Source organism: Moschus berezovskii, chromosome 13 (assembly GCF_049115385.1).
Source record: "Moschus berezovskii isolate FMDL1 chromosome 13, NW_MosBer_1.0, whole genome shotgun sequence".
In the NCBI taxonomy this organism is placed as follows: Eukaryota; Metazoa; Chordata; class Mammalia; order Artiodactyla; family Moschidae; genus Moschus; species Moschus berezovskii.
In genome coordinates, this window is record NC_142472.1 from 65470593 (window position 1) to 65490994 (window position 20402).

At 43.1% G+C, this 20402-nt stretch overlaps 2 protein-coding genes across 2 annotated transcripts in view; both read left to right on the top strand.

The window, feature by feature from the left end:
- Positions 1-11226: 11226 nt before the first annotated feature.
- NEK5 (NIMA related kinase 5) overlaps positions 11227-20402 on the top strand; it is a 59185-nt gene continuing 50009 nt past the window's right edge. The window contains exons 1-2 of the mRNA XM_055426177.2: positions 11227-11343; positions 19311-19407. Of these exons, the coding sequence (XP_055282152.2) occupies positions 11227-11343; positions 19311-19407 (214 nt within the window). The remainder of the gene's footprint in view (positions 11344-19310; positions 19408-20402) is intronic.
- Positions 17071-18218, top strand: HNRNPA1L2 (heterogeneous nuclear ribonucleoprotein A1 like 2). The gene is given in 2 exon segments (XM_055426179.2): positions 17071-18027; positions 18029-18218. Coding segments are annotated over 2 exon segments (1011 nt in total). The 3' UTR covers positions 18083-18218.

The window sequence follows — 20402 nt, forward strand, 5'->3', positions numbered from 1 at the left end:
GGAATACAGCCCTACCCATCAATAGAAAATTGGATTAAAGATTTACTGATCAAGGCCCTGCCCATCAGAACAAGATACAGATTGCCCTACAGCCAGTCCCTCCCATCAAGAAGCTTCCACAAGCCTCTTATCCACCAGAGGGCAGACAGAATGAAAATCACAATCACAGAAAACTAACCAAACTAATTACATGGACCACAGCCTTGTCTAACTCAGTGAAACGATGAGCCATGCCATGTGGAACACTCAAGGTGTACAGGTCATGGTGAAGAGTTCTGAAAAAACATGGTCCACTGGAGAAAGGAATAGCAAACCACTTCAATATTCTTGGCTTGAGAACCTCATGAACAGTATGAAAAGGCAAAAATATATGACACTGAAAGATGAACTCCCCAGGTCATTCAGTGCCCAGTATGATACTGGAGAACACTGGAGAAATAGCTCTAGAAAGAATGAACAGACTGAGCCAAAGCAAAAACAATGCCCAGTTGTGGATGTGACTGGTGATGGAAGTAAAGTCCGATGCTATAAAGAACAGTGTTGCATAGGAACCTGGAATGTTAGGTCCATGAATCAAGGTAAATTCAGTTCAGTTCAGTTCAGTTGCTTAGTCATATCCGACTCTTTGCCACCCTATGAACTGCAGCACACCAGGCTTCCCTGTTTATGACCAACTCCCAGAGCTCGCTCAAACTCATGTTCATGAGCGATGCCATGATGCCATCCAACAATCTCATCCTCTGTCATCTCCTTCTCCTCCCACCTTCAATCCTTCCCAGCATCAGGGTCTTTTCCAATGAGTCAGTTCTTCCCATCAGGTGGCCAAAGTATTGGATTTTCAGCATCAGCATCAGTCCTTCCAATGAATATTTAGGACTGATTTCCTTTAGGATGGACTGGTTGGATCTTCTTGCTGTCCAAGGGACTCTCAAGAGTCTTCTTCAACACCACAGTTCAAAAGCGTCAATTCTTCAGTGCTCAGCTTTCTTTATAGTCCAACTCTCACATCCATACATGACTACCAGAAAAACCATAGCCTTGACTAGATAGATCTTTGTTGGCAAAGTAATATCTCTGCTTTTTAATATGCTGTCTAGGTTGGTCATAACTTTTCTTCCAAGTAGTAAGTGTCTTTTAATTTCATGGCTGCAGTCACCATCTGCAATGATTTTGGAGTCCCCCAAAATAAAGTCTGTCACTGTTTCCACTGTTTCCCCATCTATTTGCCATGAAGTGATGGATCAGATGCCATGGTCTTAGTTTTCTGAATGTTGAGCTTCAAGCCAACTTTTTCACTCTCTTTCACTTTCATCAAAAGGCTCTTTAGTTCGTCTTCGCTTTCTGTTATAAGGGTGGAGTCGTCTGCATATCTGAAGATACTGATATTTCTCCCGGCAATCTTGATTCCAGTTTGTGCTTCCTCCAGCCCAACATTTCTCATGATGTACTCTGCATATAAGTTAAATAAGCAGGGTGACAATATACAGGCTTGACGTACTCCTTTCCTGATTTGGAGCCAGTCTGTTGTTCCATGTCGAGTTCTAATGAAGAGTCCCTTGGACTGCAAGGGGATCCAACCAGTCCATTCTAAAGGAGGTCAGTCCTGGGTGTTCATTGGAAGGACTGATGCTAAAGCTGAAACTCCAATACTTTGGCCACCTCATGGGAAGAGTTGACTCACTGGAAAAGACTGATGATGGGAGGGATTGGGGGCAGGAGAAGGGGATGACAGAGAATGAGATGGATGGATGGCATCACTGACTCGATGGACATGAGTTTGAGTGAACTCCGGGAGTCGGTGATGGACAGGGAGGCCTGGCGTGCTGCGGTTCATGGGGTCGCAAAGAGTCGGACATGACTGAGCGACTGAACTGAAATGACCTGCATACAGATTTCTCAGGAGGCAGGTCAGGTGGTCTGGTATTCCCATCTCTTTCAGAATTTCCCACAGTTTGCTGTGACCCACACAGTCAAAGGCTTTAGCATAGTCAATGAAGCATAAGTAGATGTTTTTCTGGAATTCTCTTGCTTTTTCAATGATCCAACGGATGTTGGCAGTTTGATCTCTGGTTCCTCTGCTTTTCTAAATCCACCTTGAACATCTGGAAGTTCTCAGTTCACGTACTATTGAAGCTTCACTTGTAGAATTTTGAGCATTACTTTGTTAGCGTGTGAGATGAGTGCAATTGTGTGGTAGTTTGAACATTCTTTGGCATTGCCTTTCTTTGGGATTGGAATGAAAACTGACCTTTTCCAGTCCTGTGGCCACTGCTGAGTTTTCCAAATTTGCTGGCATATTGAGTGCAGCACTTTCACAGCATCATCTTTTAGGATTTGAAATAGCTCAACTGGAATCCCATCACCTCCACTATCTTTTTTCCTAGTGATGCTTCCTAAGACCCACTTGACTTCACATTCCAGGATATCTGGCTCTAGGTGAGTGATCACATCATCATGATTTATCTGGGTCACAAAGATCTTTTTTGTACAGTTCTTCTGTGTATTCTTGTCACCTCTTCTTAATATCTTCTGCTTCTGTTCAGTTCAGTTCAGTTGCTCAGTCGTGTCTGACTCTTTGCGACCCCATGAATCACAGCACGCCAGGCCTCCCTGTCCATCACCAACTCCTGGAGTTCACTCAAACTTATGTCCACCAAGTCGGTGATGCCATCCAGCCATCTCATTCTCCATCGTCCCTTTCTCCTCCTGCCCCCAATCACTCCAAGCATCAGAGTCTTTTCCAGTGAGTCAACTCATCGCATGAGGTGGCCAAAATATTGGAGTTTAGCTTTAGCATCAATCCTTCCAATGAACACCCAGGACTGATCTCCTCTAGAATGGACTGGTTGGATCTCCTTGCAGTCCAAGGGACTCTCAAGAGTCTTCTCCAGCACCACAGTTCAAAAGCATCAATTCTTCAGCTATCAGCTTTCTTCACAGGCCAGCTCTCACATCCATACATGACCACGTACATGCTATTTCTGTCCTTTATTGTGCCCATCTTTGCATGAAGTAGACAAATAGATTCAGGGATTAGACCTGATAGAGTGCCTGAAGAACTATGGACATAGGTTCGTGACATTGTACAAGAGGCAGTGATCAAGATTATCCCCAAGAAAAAGAAAGGCAAAAAGGCAAAATGGTTGTCTGAGGGGGCCTTACAAATAGCTGAGAAAAGAAGAGAATCAAAAAGCAAAGGAGAAAAGGAAAGATACACCCATTTGAATATAGAGTTTCAAAGAATATCAAGGAAAGATAAGAAAGCCGTCCTGAGTGATCAATGGAAAGAACAGAGGAAAACAAAAGAATGGGAAAGACTAGAGATCTCGTCAGGAAAATTAGAGTTACCAAGAGAACACTTCACACAAAGATGGGCACAATAAAGAACAGAAACAGTATGGACCTAACAGAAGCAGAAGATATTAAGAAGAGGTCACAAAAATACACAGAAGAACTATGCAAAAAAGATCTTCATGACCCAGACAACCTTGACAGTGTGATGACTCACCTAGAGCCAGACATCCTGGAGTGCAAAGTCAAATGGGCCTCTGCAAGCATCACAAAGCTAGTGGAGGTGATGGAATTCCAGTTGAGCTATTTCAAATCCTGAGAGATGATGCTGTGAAAGTGCTGCACTCAATATGCCAGCAAATTTGGAAAACTCAGCAGTGGCCACAGGACTGGAAAAGGTCAGTTTTCATTCCAATCCCAAAGAAAGGCAATGCCAAAGAATGTTCAAACTACCACACAATTGCACTCATCTCACACGCTAGCAACGTAATGCTCAAAATTCTACAAGTGAAACTTCAATAGTACGTGAACTGAGAACTTCCAGATGTTCAAGGTGGATTTAGAAAAGCAGAGGAACCAGAGATGAAACTGCCAACATCCGTTGGATCATTGAAAAAGCAAGAGAATTCCAGAAAAACATCTACTTATGCTTCATTGACTATGCTAAAGCCTTTGACTGTGTGGGTCACAGCAAACTGTGGGAAATTCTGAAAGAGATGGGAATACCAGACCACCTGACCTGCCTCCTGAGAAATCTGTATGCAGGTCAGGAAGCAACATTAGAACTCAACATGGAACAGTAGACTGGTTCCAAATCAGGAAAGGAGCACGTTAAGTCTATATATTGTTACCCTGCTTATTTAACTTTATATGCAGAGTATATCACGCAAAATGCCGGGCTGGATGAAGCACAAGCTAGAATCAATATTGTCGGGAGAAATATCAATAACCTCAGATATGCAGATGACACCACCCTTATGGCAGAAAGTGAAGAAGAACTAAAGAGCCTCTTGATGAAAGTGAAAGAGGAGAGTTAAAAACCTGACTTAAAACTCAACATTCAAAAAACTAAGATCATGGCATCTGAATCATCACTTCACGGCAAATAGATGGGGCGACAATGGAAACAGTGATAGACTTTATTTTGGGGGCTCCAAAATCATTGCAGATGGTGTGCAGCCTTGAAATTAAGAGACTCTTACTCCTTGGAAGAAAAGCTATGACCAACCTAGACAGCACATTAAAAAACAGAGACATTACTTTGCTGACAAAGGTCTGTCTAGCCAAAGCTATGGTTTTCCTAGTAGTCATGTATGGATGTGAGAGTTGGACCACTAAGAAATTTGAGCACCAAAATATTGACTCTTTTGAACTGTGGTGTTGGAGAAGACTCTTGAGAGTCCCTTGAACTGCAAGTCAAGGGACTAGACTTGCCAAGCAAGTCCATCCTAAAGGAAATCAGTCCTGAATATTCATTGGAAGGACTGATGCTGAAGTTGAAGCTCTTATGCTTTGACCGCCTGATGGGAAGAACTAACTTACTGGAAAAGACCCTGATGCTGGGAAAGATTAAAGGCAAGGGGGGAAGGGAACAACAAAAGATGAGATGGTTGGATGGCATCACCGACTGGATGGACATGAATTTGAACAAGTTCTGGGAGTTGGTGATGGACAGGGAAGCCTGGCGTGCTGCAGTCCACGGGGTGGCAAAGAGTAGAACACGAGTGAGTGACTGAACTGACTGATCTTGAAGACATTCAACAATTAATGTAGGCAGGGATGGTTTTAAGGATATTTCCATGTAATCAGCTTCCATAAACACTGTATTTGATACCTCTTAGTTATCTCAGATTTTAGCACTGCCCTGCATGGGAACATTTCCAAACCAATCAACAAAGGGAACTTGGAACTATGTATAGTTGCTGAGAGGCTGAATGAACTTTGATGGGAAAGATAGTTTACAAGGGTTTGGTTTATAATAGAATTTCAAGAGACTCTAGTGGATGATTAGAACCCTATTTTAGTCATAGATTATTATGTGATTCTTGACATACAACTAGGCCAGAATTGAGACTCACTTTTAGCAAAACTTTCAATTCCATTTACTTACATGAATGAAGTTTTTCGGGACTTGAAGCTTTAAAAAGAGATTAAAGTGAGGATTGATGAAATAAAATTATTTTTAAGGCAGGATAAGAAACAGTTTAACCATAAAAATTCTCTCTGCTAGTTTGGACCACTGTCCCTTTTTAGTGTGCATTGTGCTTGTGGGTTATACATTAGGTCCCCTCAGAAGACACAGGCATGTCTGCTCCCTGAGAAAACCCAAACAAAATGGCAGTTTTCTCTTGGTGTCAGCAAGGGGAGAATGTTTCTTTCTTAATCCTATTGGACTATGTTAACTGTCAATATGTTACTTGGAGGTAGCATCCTTTGGACCACTAATTTTAATGACTTTTTAAAAGCATCTGATTAGGAAATATAAATTAAGTTCCATTTATATGACAGGGTGATCAGCAAGCTTTTGAGTCATGAAAAATATTACGGATGGAAATATGAGTTCAAGGAGAAAGGAATGATGTTCTGAAGGAAAGCTTCTGACTCTTAACGGAAAGCTTCCTTTTTTATTAACTTCATAGATGATGCCGGGTTTCAGATCGCCATGGTATTTACATCCCGTTGGTTATGTTTCACTTGTGTCAGTATTTATAATTGCTGGAAATTACCTCTTTGTAGCTACTGAAACAGGTAATGAAACGTTTCAGACGGCAGCTTGAGGTAAGTGGGAGTGAGGAGTGGATGCAGGGCGATGAGGTGGTACTGAGGGAGCGTGTTTTGTAGACCGCTGGGAAGCAGCCAGTTTCCTAAGGGGACCGCATGGAGGCCGCCCGCTACGGCCCAAAGAGCAGGGCTCCGTTCTCTTCTCCATCTCTTGACAGCATTTGAGACCCTGCACGAGAAACTCCTCCTGTCTCAGTCCCGCTCAATTCTAAAACTGGGTAAAACTCAATTGTAAAACTACCTTCCTTGCTCAGTTGTTGCAAAGTAGAGGTAATATGTGCAAAGCATCTGGTACACCTTCAGCGAGCGGGAGCCGAATGCTTGCGGAGTGTTAGCAGAGGCGTCCGGACCTAAAGCAACCGAGCAAACTCCCCGGCCCCCGGCCCTCTGCCGGGTGGACCTTTTAGGCGCTCGCGCCCCGCGCCCCGCCCGCCTTCCCGCGCGCAGCTCCGCCCCGGCAGCCCGCCCGGAGGCGCCACGGCCCGGGGAGCCCTGCTCCACCCAGGACGCTTCTCTCGCGCCGCGAAGCAGGTAAGCAACGGACGGCGCCCTCACTCTGGACCCGGAGCTGCCCCCGAAGGCTCCGGGAGCCGCGGGGAAGGTTGGAGCCCCCGCCTGGGAAGGCGCGCTCTGCGGGGGAGCGGCCTCGGGTCCTGCTCCGCGTCGGTCTCCATGGCAACGCACTGCGCTCCGGGCTCCTGGCTCCTCGGAGGTCTGCAGCCCTCCAGCCTGCCGCCACCCGGAGTGTTCCTAAGGGAGCGAGATTTTCCTCCCACCCCGAAACTTAGGGGCTTCCTCCAGCTGGTGCCTCCTGGGCCGGCGCCTCTCGGTCGCTCAGTTCCCGCGCTGGTGGCTTTAAGTTCCCATTCCGCGTCCGCCTCCCTCAACACCGGGCCCTCAGGTGTCCCCAGCCTCCCCTGGCTGCGGAGCTGGCTCCCACTCTATACCCCTAACCGTCCCCTCTTCCAACACTGACACAGATTACTCAGAAACATAACCTGTCTGCTCACTCAGTTTCTGAAAATCAGCATGATGCCCTAACTGTAGTCGTGTGTGTGTGTGTGTGTGTGTGTGTGTGTGTCTGTCTGTGTGTGTGTGTGTGTGTTAGTCCCCATGGACTATAACTCTCCAGGCTCCTTACCCTTCCCTTTTCCAGGGGATCTTCCCAATCAGGGATCAACCCAGGTCTCTGGCATTGCGGGCAGAATCTTTGCCTGCTGAGACACAAAGAAAGTAGAGGCCACCGTAGTCTAATGGGAAAAGGAATGGAACAGTTTACCCAAAGCCCCCAAGCCTGGCGGCTGGCAGAGGGGCGCCAGATCAGGCAGCTTTCACAGAGGTGGGAGGTGATCAGAGCCAAGTTCGGGGCCTCCAGGACCTGCCAAAGACAGTTTAGAAACAGCCCTATGGGGCTCCCTTGTGGCTCAGTGGCCTGCCAACGCAGGAGAGGGATTGGTCCCTCTGCAACAGGAGAGAAAGGAGCAGGGCACAACCTTTGAAAGAATGACATAGCCCAAGGATACAACATAAACCATTTAGAATCAAATGGGACCAAGATGGCAGACAGGACTAGACCTTGATCCTCAATCAGCAAGTGAAATGACACACCCAGAGGTGCCATGATGGTTCCAAGGCACTGTCAAAAGACCACGGAGCGGGTGGTGGCCCAAATCCTGGAAATCTCTGCCCCTTCCCCAAAATAGTTGGAATAATCCTCCCACTCATTAGCATATGAAATTACCCAGCGTATAAATAGTAACCATGCCAAATTTCAGGGCCACGCTTGCCCTCTGCGATGGCCCACACTCTGTGGAGTGTGCTTCTCTCTGAATCTGAATAAATCCACTTCTTACCTATCACTTTGTCTCTCACTGAATTCTTTCAGCGATGAGGCATCAAGAACCTGAGCTCCATTAGGTCCTGAAACCAGGTACTGTGGGTTTTGGCTGGGTTTGAGTCCCAATCGGAGGTAAATGATTTCACCTCCCTGGCCCTGGAGGATCCCACCTGCTGGGGAGCAGTCAAAACCCATCAGTCACAACTACTGAGCCTGTGCTCTAGAGCCCCGGGAACTGCAAGTACTGAAGCTCACGTGCCCTGGAGCCTGTGCTCTGCAACGAGAGAGGCCACTGTAATGAGAGGCTTGTGCGCCGCCACTGTAGAGTGGCCACAGATCTCTGCAACTAGAGAAAAGCCCACGCAGCACCGAAGACCCAGCACAGCCAAAATAAATAAAACTTTAAGAAAAGAAAAGAAACAACCCGAAGAGAATCACTGACCCATCTTTTTGCAGACGGGCTATTGAGGGTGTGTCTGTGTTATAAGCACAGTGTTTCCCAAGAGATAGTAGAGGAGAAGGGGTCACCCCACTTACTACCCGGGGGTAATTCACCTTCCCCTCTCAAGAAGCCAGGATCCTCGGCTGAGGGTGACAGACCCAAACCAAAGGAACTTAAGTGACAAAAGGAATCTCAGGCCTTATATTAAAAACTGAAGATAACTGACCCAGTAGGCGTGGATGGGGCTTTTGTGTCCTTTTGCCATCCTGAATCTTATCAGATGAATCTAAATGCCATCAATTCAGTTCAGTTCAGTCGCTCAGTCGTGTCTGACTCTTTGTGACCCCATGAATCACAGCACGCCAGGCTTCCCTGTCCATCACCAACTCCAGGAGTTCACTCAAACTTATGTCCACCGAGTCGGTGATGCCATCCAACCATCTCATTCTCCATCGTCCCCTTCTCCTCCTGCCCCCAATCACTCCCAGCATCAGAGTCTTTTCCAGTGAGTCAATTCGTTGCAACAGGTGGCTTTCAGCTTTAGCATAAGTCCTTCCAATGAACACCCAGGACTAATCTCCTTTAGAATGGACTGGTTGGATCTCCTTGCAGTCCAAGGGGCTCTCAAGAGTCTTCTCCAACACCACAGTTCAAAAGCATCAATTCTTCGGCGCTCAGCTTTCTTCACAGTCCAACTCTCACATCCATACATAACCACTGGAAAAACCTTGACTAAAGGGACCTTGGTTGGCAAAGTAATGTCTCTGCTTTTTAATATACTATCTAAGTTGGTCATAACTTTCCTTCCAAGGAGTAAGCGTCTTTTAATTTCATGGATGCAATCAGCATCTGCAGTGATTTTGGAGCCCAAAAAAATAAAGTCTGACGCTGTTTCCACTATTTCCCCATCTATTTCCCATGAAGTGAGGGACCAGATGCCATGATCTTACTTTTCTGAATGTTGAGCTTCAAGCCAAATTTTTGACTCTCCTCTTTCACTTTCATCAAGAGGCATTTTAGTTCCTCTTCACTTTCTGCCATAAGGGTGGTGTCATCTGCATATCTGAAGTTATTGACATTTCTCCTGGCAATCTTGATTCCAGCTTGTGCTTCCTCCAGCCCAGTGTTCCTCATGATGTACTCTGCATATAAGTTAAATAAGCAGGGTGACAATATACAGCCTTGACATACTCCTTTTCCTATTTGGGACCAGTATGTTGTTCCATGTCCAGTTCTAGCTGTTGCTTCCTGACCTGCATATAGGTTTCTCAAGAGGCAGGTCAGGTGGTCTAGGATTCCCATCTCTTTCAAAATTTTCCACAGTTTATTGTGATCCACACAGTCAAAGGATTTGGCATAGTCAATGAAGCAGAAATAGATGTTTTTCTGGAAGTCTCTTGCTTTTTCCGTGATCCAGCGGATGTTGGCAATTTGATCTCTGGTGCCTCTGCCTTTTCTAAAACCAGCTTGAACATCTGGGAGTTCACGGTTCACGTATTGTCTTTATTATAAAGTATATATTTCAGTCTGTCAGTGCTTGGTAGTACTATGAAGCAGTAGTGAAGTAGCAGGGAGCCACCTGACAAGGATAGCAGCAGACTTTTAGATCTGTGCTCCCAGGAGCTGTCTGGCCAGTGGAGGAATAATTTTTCCAAAAGGTGAGGTAAATATTTGAGCAAAACAAGGTCCAATCAAGCCTCAATTGACATGTAGTTGCATTCCCTGAAAATTCAGTATGTATTAAAATTGCACTAAACATATTTTGCATTTAGATGTAAAATAGTTTGGTAGTAGCCACAGACAGTTATAAACCGATTTTTCCATGCACACGAATGTGTTCGGAGACGTTCTAAGGTGGTGAGGCTGCTGGATAATCCTTTACTATGCAGGGCAGCCCCTTGCATCACAGAATCTTAGTATCTCAGACCTTGTGTGTGTGTGCTCAGTCGTGTCTGACTCTTTGCGACCCTGTGGACTGTATCCCATTCTCCTCCTCTGTCCCTGGAATTTTCCAGGCAAGATTACTGGAATGCGTTGCCATTTCCTACTCCAGGGGATCCTCCTGGCCCAGGAATTGCACCCACATCTTCTGTGTCTCCTGCATTGGTAGGTGGATTCTTTATCACTGAGCCACCTAGGAAATCCTATCTCAGACCTTGCTGTGCTTTGCTTAGCCACTCAGTCGTGTCTGACTCTTTGCGACCCCATGGACTATAGCCTGCCAGGCTCCTCTGTCCATGGAATTCTCCAGGCCAGAATACTGGAGTGGGTAGCCTTTCCCTTCTCCAGGGGATCTTCCCAACCCAGGGATCAAACCCAGGTCTCCCGCATTGCAGGCAGATTCTTTACTGTCTAAGCCACCAGGGAAGCCAATGGCTTCAAAATGAGGTAGTATCTGCCTCCCCCATCTCTGCGAACAGGAAAATCTCTGGAAGTTTTCAAAACGTCCCGTAGGGGGCAGTGCTCCCCCTTTGAGAAAGGCAACTGTAAAACCACATAAACAGAAGCTTTGTGCTTCCTAGAGGTGCCAAGATCAGGATATTATGTTTTTCTTTCTCAGAACAAACTTGAAAAACAGGAATTGTTATTTCCATTTTAGAAATTAGGAAAGTGAGGTTTTATGAAGTTAAGTGACTTGCCCAAGATCACCACACTTGAGCTGTAGCCCAAGTCTGACCTCCGGGCCTGCTAAGAGGCTCTGTCTCACTTTTTTACCTGTAGCCACAAGGAAAGTTAGATGATTTAGTCTTGGCAAAATTAGAATGAAAGTTTTAGCAAAACAAGTTCTGTTACATTGTAGTGGTCAGTTTTCTGACTTCATGTGCAATAAAATTTCATTGCTCTCATTTCAGGTAACTCCCATGTATTGGAGACCATGGATCAATATGACATGATTAAAGCCATTGGGGAAGGTGCCTTTGGGAAAGCGTACTTGGCCAAAAGGAAATCGGATAGCGAGCACTGTGTTATAAAAGAGATCAATTTTGAAAAGGTAAAGTTAAGAAGTTACAGTTCCTGTTCATTTTCAGTGCTATATTCATCTGGCTTTTAAGCCAATTTGTCAAGGAAACGCATCTTTTTCTTTTTTTAACAAGGATGAGTGAGTTGATTTTTGTTTGTTCAGTCTTCTAAATCCATTGTCCAAACAGCAACCAGTGATCTTATTTTTATTTTAAAATTTTATTTTATTTTTTGGCCGCATCTCTCATCATGAGGGATCTTAATTTCCCCCACTGTGAATTGAACCCATGCCTCCTGCAGTGTAAACAGGGAGTCTTAACCACTGGACCAACAGAAAAGTTTGAAATGATTTCTTTTTTTTTTCAAAAGAAAAGAAAAAACAATGTCATAACCCTGTCTACTGTGGTACTCCTTACAGCGATAACATCTTTTTTTAATAAGTACTCTTGCCTAGAAAATCCCATGGATGGAGGAGCCTGGTAGGCTGCAGTCCGTGGGGTCGCTAAGGGTCGGACACGACTGAGCGACTTCACTTTCACTTTTCACTTTCACACATTGGAGAAGGAAATGGCAACCCACTCCAGTGTTCTTGCCTGGAGAATCCCAGGGAGCGGGGAGCCTGGTGGGCTTCTGTCTATGGGGTCACACAGAGTCGGACACGACTGAAGTGACGCAGCAGCAGCAGCAGCATGGCATGTCTATGGGAGGCCCCTCCTCCCTAGCTCCGACTCCTCTATTTTGCACAAAAGTGGCTCATTTCCTCTGTCACTCCTAATATAGGTCACCTCCACAAGGAGACCTTCCCCAAACATCCTATCTAAGAAAACTCCCTGATTTTAATCACTCCTTATCACACCAGACTGGTTTATTTTCTTAGTAGCATTTACAAAGATCTGGGATTACTCTGTTCATTTATTTCTTATCTGTCTCCTTCAGCATGCAGAACCATGCCGGCACATAATATTGCTCAAGAATATTGCTCAAAAATATTTATGAAATGCATTGAAGAAATGGAAGGAAACCATATATTATTATTAATCTGGTATTTTTGGAGCATAATTAAATATATTTAAGAGGAATTATTTTGGCTAAATTTCCTAGAAACTTTTACTAATTAAGAAAATAGTATGTGTAGAATGGCCACCTAATGTGAACAGCTGACTCACTGGAAAAGAGGGTGTCTGCCTTCATTCTTTCCCTGATGCTGGGAAAGATAGGCGGTAGAAGGAGAAGAGGGCATCAGAAGATGAGATGGATGGATGGCATCACCAATGCAATGGACGTGAACTTGGACAAACTTTGGGAGATGGTGAGGGACAGGGAGGCCTAGCGAGCTGCAGTCCATGGGGTCACAGAGTCGGACATGACTGGGCGATTGAACAACATGATGCAATTTTTGTAAAAATATGTACATTCTCCTTGTATACAGGTATGTATATTCCCACAGATATATTCCCATAGGTATCAGAAACATACTGCTGCTGCTGCTGCTAAGTCGCTTCAGTCGTGTCCGACTCTGTGCAACCCCATAGACGGCAGCCCACCAGGCTCCCCTGACCCTGGGATTCTCCAGGCAAGAACACCGGAGAAACATACTAGATAGTTTTATCTAGGTGGAATGTGGGGTTATGAGTAATTTTTGCCTGGTGCTTTTTTATCAGTTCACTCTGCAGATTAGTTTTGACAGCCCTCTCTGGTTTGTTCGCAAATTCCATTTCAACCTTCTCTTCACATCCTCTTCTTTTTTCCTACATACAGATCCCTCCCACTCCAGCCTCTGTGCTTGCCCAAGGGGCTCTTTCTTCCAGGAAGGTTTTTGCCTGCCCAACAAGACTTGATTTGTTCAGGGCTGAGCCCTAGGAGAGTTTTCAGGACTTTCCCACTCTAAGTAACCTCTCTTTGTCAGCTCCATAGATTTTATTCATTTTGCTGTTATGAGACTGAATGTTGTCTACTTTGCTGTGCTTTAGCTGTTATTTTGTACCTTCTCCTCCAAACTTTATGCTCTTTGCAGGCAGAATCTGTGTCTTTTTCATCTTGGTATTCCAAACAGCAGCTAAGAATGCTTCGCACCGGCAGCGGTTCAGTAAATCCTTATTGGATTGATAAGTCAACGCATAGATACTTGCAGGCCTTCTAGCCCTATTGTTAAGCTGGTACATACTTTGTTTCAGTTGCTCAGTTGTGTCTGCTGACTCTTTGTGACCCAATGACCTGCAGCACACCAGGCTTCCCTGTCCTTCACTACATCCTGGAGTTTGCTCAAACTCATGTTCAATAAGTCGATGATGCCATCCAACCATCTCATCCTCTGTTGCCCCCTTCTCTTCTTGCCTTCAATGGATCTTTTCCAATGAGCTGGCTTTTTGAATCAGGTGACCAAAGTGTTGGAGCTTCAGGTTCAGCATCAGTCCTTCCAATGAATATTCAGGGTTTTTTTCTTTTAGGATTGACTAATTTGATCTCCTAGCAGTCCAAGGGACTCTCAAGAGTCTTCTCCAGCACTACAGTTTGAAAGCATCAAATCTTCGACCCTCAGCCTTCTTTATGGTCCAACTCTCACATCCGTAAATGACTACTGGAAAAACCATAGCTTTGACTATACATTCTTTTGTCAGCAGAATGATATCTCTGCTTTTTAATATGCTGTCTAGATTTGTCATAGTTTTTCTTCAAGGAGCAAGCGTCTTAGAAATTATCTGTTCAGTTCAGTTCAGTCGCTCAGTCGTGTCCGACTCTTTGCGACCCCATGAATCACAGCACGCCAGGCCTCCCTGTCCACCACCAACTCCCGGAGTTCACTCAAACTCATGTCCATCGAGTTGGTGATGCCATCCAGCCATCTCATTCTCTGTCGTCCCTGTCTCCTCCCACCCCCAGTCCCTCCCAGCATCAGACTCTTTTCCAGTGAGTCAGCTCGTCGCATGAGGTGGCCAAAGTATTGGAGTTTCAGCTTCAGCATCAGTCAGTCCTTCCAATGAACACCCAGGATTGATCTCCTTTAGAATGGACTGGTTGGATCTCCTTGCAGTCCAAGGGACTCTCAAGAGTCTTCTCCAGCACCACAGTTCAAAAGCATCATTTTCTCATTTCAGTGTTTTCATGTAATGAAATGTTCTCATATAGTAACATCAAATGTTTACAGTAATAGTGGATACCGAGCATAAGTCATGTTATGCCAGGTGTTTTACTTATATAAATCTATATAATCCTCACAACAACCCTAAAAGGTGGATCTCATTATCCTCATTGTTCAGGTGAAAGGGGTGGGGCTCAATGAAGTTAAGTGATTTGCTTACTGACCAACAGACCTTTCTAACTCTTCCCTTGCTCTTTCTGCTGTAACACTGTTCTTCTCTGGATTGTTGATGACTGCATAGTGTGACATTAGGTTCAAAATATTGTACCATAATTTATCTAACTCTTTTTCTATTTTTAGATAATTATATTACTTGACTTTTTTGCTATGATTAAATAACATTTAATATATAGAATAAGTTACTTTTCTTAAGCAAACTATGTATTCATGTTTATCTACATGTACATTAAATAAAAAGTTCTAACAGTTTACAGCAATTACTCTTAAGGAATCAGTGGGAAGGAAAGGGGGAAGTTTTAACTTTCATCTCATTCACTTCTATCTGACTTAAAGTATTTTTTAAATCGTAAGTATATATTGTTAATTGAAAACTAATAATAAAAAAACTAATAGTAAAGCACTGTAATGAAGGCTTTTGTATGAGAACACTTGGGCACATACGTTTCTGATTATTCTCTTTGGATAAATTTCTAGAAGCATTAATAAGTTAAAAATAGGAGCATTTTAAAGTCTCTTTTAGACATTAAAAAGTTATTTTCCTGGAAAGATTTTTGCCATCTTATATAAATATTTTACCCCAGAAATACATGAGTGCCATTTTCTGCTTTCTGTTAACTATGGGTATTAATGTTCTTTTGTCTTCACCAGTTTCACAGATGAAACATTATATTAAATTTTGTTTTAGTCTTTTTTCTTCTGATTACTGAGTGAGGTTGAATCTTTCTATTTCTGAGCCATTTTTAACTTCTTTTATTTTTTTGAGAGTTGTCTAGTCATGTATTTTCCCATATTTCTATTGGCATACATAGTTGCTTTTTTTTTTGATTTGCTAGAACTCCTTCAGTTCAGTTCAGTTCAGTCGCTCAGTCGTGTCTGACTCTTTGCGACCCCATGAATCACAGCACGCCAGGCCTCCCTGTCCATCACCAACTCCCGGAGTTCACTCAAATTCATGTCCATCGAGTCAGTGATGCCATCCAGCCATCTCATTCTCTGTCGTCCCCTTGTCCTCCTGCCCCCAATCCCTCCCAGCATGAGTCTTTTCCAGTGAGTCAACTCGTCGCATGAGGTGGCCAAAGTATTGCAGTTTCAGCTTTAGCATCAGTCCTTCCAATGAACACCCAGGATTGATCTCCTTTAGAATGGACTGGTTGGATCTCCAGAACTCTTTAGATGTTATAAATACAAAAATCTGTCATACATATTGCCAGTATTTTTACCCAACTATAAAAATGCAATTCTATTCCTATGTTTTCCTTTCAATTTTGTTTATAATATTCTCTTGAAAAAATAGTAGTTATAAGTTAACGTATTTAAGTAGCTAAGTCTGTTCATCCAGTAGGCATAATTCAGTTATTTTTATTTTGAAATTCATATGTACTACTTATGCAGTTTAAATTGGGGAGAAAGATATTGAAGCTCAAAAGACTTAAGTAATTTACTGAAGGATACATAGCTAGGAGGCAGTAAAACTTGGATTGAGAATGTTAATTTAAAAAAAAAATTGTTAAATCTAAATGAGGATGAGAAATCGGGGAACTCACACATTATGTGTGAGCCAAATGTTGAAGGTCATTACAGAGGGAACAGTGGAAAGGACCAGTGAGTCGGAGGGTGGGACAGCTGGACCAGAAGTATGAAGTATCAAGAATGAGGAAGAAAAGGTAGAAATGAGATGTGGCCACTGTCACTGGCACCAAAACATTTGAAAAATATTGTCCATAGATGAGTAATAGAATAAGAATATGCATCAGGGAGTGAGGGCAGCAGAGAAATAGGTGAGGAAGATTAGAGGTACAAACTTCCAGTTGCAAAATAAATGAGTTATGTGTTTGAAACGTACAGCATGGGGAACATAGTGAGTAATTATGTAATATCTTCATATAGTGACAGATGGTAACTAGACTTATGAAGATCACTTTGAAATGCATAGAAATTTTCAATCACTATGTTATGTGATGAAAACTGACATAGTGTTATAGGTCAATTTTACTTCAAACACAAACTCAGAAAAGAAGATCAAAATTGTGGTATTGGGGGGAGAATTGGATGAAGGTGGTCAATGGGTACAATACTTCCAGTTATAAGATAAATAAGAACTACGGATATAATGTACAACATGGTAAATGTAATCAACACTGCTGTTTGTTATATACGAAAGTTGTTAAGAGAGTAAATCCTGTACTATCGTCACAAGGTGAAAAAAAACCGTTTTTCTATTTCTTTAATTTTGTATTTATATGCGATGATGGATGTTTGCTAAACTTATTGTTCCAATTATTTCATGGTGTGTGTAAGTCAAATCGTTATGCTATATACCTTAAAAGTATACAGTGCTATATGTCATTATATCTCAATAAAACTGGGAGGAAACTCCTTTCTGCCTGTGGACGCTGCCAAGAAAGCATCATTGAAGTCTTCCCTGCCTCCACTGCCATCATGTCTAAATCAGAGTCTCCCAAAGAGCCCTAACAGCTGCGGAAGCTCTTCATCGGAGGATTGAGCTTTGAAACAACCGATGAGAGTCTGAGGAGCCATTTTGAGCAATGGGGAATGCTCACAGACTGTGTGATAATGAGGGATCCAAACACCAAGCGCTCCAGAGGCTTCGGGTTTTTCACCTACGCCACGGTGGAGGAGGTAGATGCGGCCATGAACGCAAGGCCACACAAGGTGGACGGAAGAGTTGTGGAACCAAAGAGGGCCGTCTCAAGAGAAGATTCTCAAAGACCTGGTGCCCACTTAACTGTGAAAAATATTTTTGTTGGTGGCATTAAAGAAGACACTGAAGAACATCACCTGAGAGATTATTTTGAACAGTATGGGAAAATTGAAGTAATTGAGATCATGACTGACCAAGGCAGTGGTAAAAAGAGGGGCTTTGCTTTTGTAACCCTTGATGACCGTGACTCCGTAGACAAGACTGTCATTCAGAAATACCACACTGTGAACGGCCACACCTGTGAAGTGAGAAAAGCCCTGTCTAAGCAAGAGATGGCTAGCGCTTCATCCAGCCAGAGAGGTCGAAGTGGTTCTGGAAACTTTGGTGGTGGTCGTGGAGGTGGTTTCGGTGGGAATGACAGCTTTGGTCGTGGAGGAGACTTCAGTGGTCGAGGTGGCTTTGGTGGCAGCCGTGGTGGTGGCAGATATGGTGGCAGTGGGGATGGATATAATGGATTTGGTAATGACGGAAGCAATTTTGGAGGTGGCGGAAGCTACAATGATTTTGGCAGTTACAACAATCAATCTTCAAATTTTGGACCCATGAAAGGAGGAAACTTTGGAGGCAGAAGTTCTGGCCCCTATGGTGGTAGAGGCTAATACTTTGCCAAACCACGAAACCAATGTGGCTGTGGTGGTTCCAGCAGCAGCAGTAGCTATGGCAGTGGCAGAAGGTTTTAATTACTGCCAGGAAACAAAGCTTAGCAGGAGAGGAGAGCCAGAGAAGTGACAGGGAAGCTACAGGTTACAACAGATTTGTGAACTCAGCCAAGCACAGTGGTGGCAGGGACTAGCTGCTACAAAGAAGACATGTTTTAGACAATACTCATGTGTATGGGCAAAAAACTCGAGGACTGTACTTGTGACTAATTGTATAACAGGTTATTTCAGTTTCTGTTCTGTGGAAAGTGTAAAGCATTCCAACAAAGTGTTTTAATATAGATTTTAAATGTAATAGTCTGATCATGACGCTGAATAAATGTCTTTTTTTTTAAAATGTGTTGTGTAAAGTTAGTCTATTCTGAAGCCATTTTGGTGAACTACCCCAACAGTGTGAAGTTAGAATTCCTTCAGGGTGATGCCAGGTTCCATTTGAAATTTATTTACAACCTGCTTGGTGGAGAAGCTGTTGTCTTCAGAACCTTTGTGTAGCTGAACTGACAGTTACTGTGTTGTGACCTGGAGTTCACCATTAAAAGGGTCACCCATGCAAAGTCATGGAGTTTTTTCTTTCTTTTTTGGTTATTAATGATTGTTGGCACATCCTATGCAATATATCTAAATTGAATTATGGTACCAGATAAAGTTATAGATGGGAATGAAGCTGGTGTATCATCCATTATCATGTGTAATCAATAAAAGATTTAATACCCTCAAAAAAAAAAAAAAAAACTGGGAGGAAAGGTAATAATAAAAGCAAATTAGTTTTTTAAAAAAGAAAAGAAAACATATCAAATCTAAAATGAAGTCACAAGAGACAAATTTTATTTGAAGATGAAAAATGTAGTAATCTTAACACAGAAATTTACTGGTCTGATTTACGTGATGTGTGACATTTAATTTTTTTAGATTTCATTTGTTTCTTCTCAGCTGTGATTGCTGCTGGAACGTTGCATTTTTTTTTAACCAATTCTTTTGCTGATGAAAGATAAATATTAAAATAACTTTCCTTGAGATGACTAAATAATTGACACAGTACACCAATTCAATTGAGCTTATAACACAGCAGAAACTTACCAGAAATATTTTCTTGTTTCTGATTGTCATTGGCAAACTGTTGACTAGATACAGGACACTCTTCTTTCTAGAAAGGTCATTTCCTGCCTTTGAGAGATTAGTTTCAGAAATGCCATTAAAAGTCAGTGAAATCCTGGAGAATTTTCGATGACAGTGAGCAGAAAGCCTATTCATGAAAGCAATTATCTTTATAGACTACTTTGTCTCTTAATATAATTTAGATGCCCAGCCAAGAAAAAGAAGCTTCCAAGAAAGAAGTCATTCTTCTGGCAAAGATGAAACATCCCAACATTGTAACCTTCTTCAATTCATTTCAAGGTTTGACTTCTTATATTCTTAAAGTATTTTAATAAAGTGTCAGCATGTAGATATCATATAAGATAGGATCCTGAGAACTGTGTATGAATTAATTTCTGTGACTGGATTCATTGTCCCATTTACTTAAATTTATTTTTCATCATGTTGATTTATACTCTGCTGAGTTTCTGTAGACAGTTTTCCTAAATTTCCTTAATTTTTACTCCCTCAAATAGTTAAGAATGGTTGTCTTAGCTTTGCTGCAGTAAGAACTTCCAATGGCCTACAAGAATACCATCTTTGTCTCACTCATGTTATATGTTGGATGTGGTTGAGGGGGTTCTTTTTTATGTTTTAATTTAAAAGTTAAGAACTTTTTTTGTCCACACCATGTAGCTTGTGGGATCTTAGTTGTCCCCAACCAGGGCCCACCTCAGTGAAAGCACCAAGTTCTAACCACTGGTCTCACTAGGGAATTCCCTGATGGGGATTTTAAACCTGGGGCCCTGGCTGAAGGAGCAGCTCAGATAGGAAGCAGGCTGTTCTGAACAATAGGGCAGGACACAGAGCCCACTGCGTCCTCACTGTCAGAGCCCTGCTAGGATGAGGCGTGTTTCTTGCTTCCCCCACGTGCTCGCATTCTGGGCGCAAAGCAGACACTCAGCCAACCCTGAGAACGGGTGAGGCTGGCAGAGGACGCACTGACTCTGAGAGTCCTTGTGTGTCCGGGGCCAGTGAATGGGGCAGTGCAGTCCTCTTTCAGAGAGGCAGCCAAGCCGCTGGTGAGAGTAGAGGGGAAACGTGAAGGAAGCAAGCCTTCATCTCTGTGTATCTGAGTACATTTCTTCTGCCTTCATCCATTACTCGACTCCAGAAGTTTAAAAAAAGCAAAAAAGCAATGGTCAGAGACCATTCATTCACTTAACAGATATTTACTGAGTGCTTACTGTATGCATTTTTCTAGGTTCCAGGAATACATCAGTGAACAAAGAAAACAAACAAAAATTCCTGTCCTT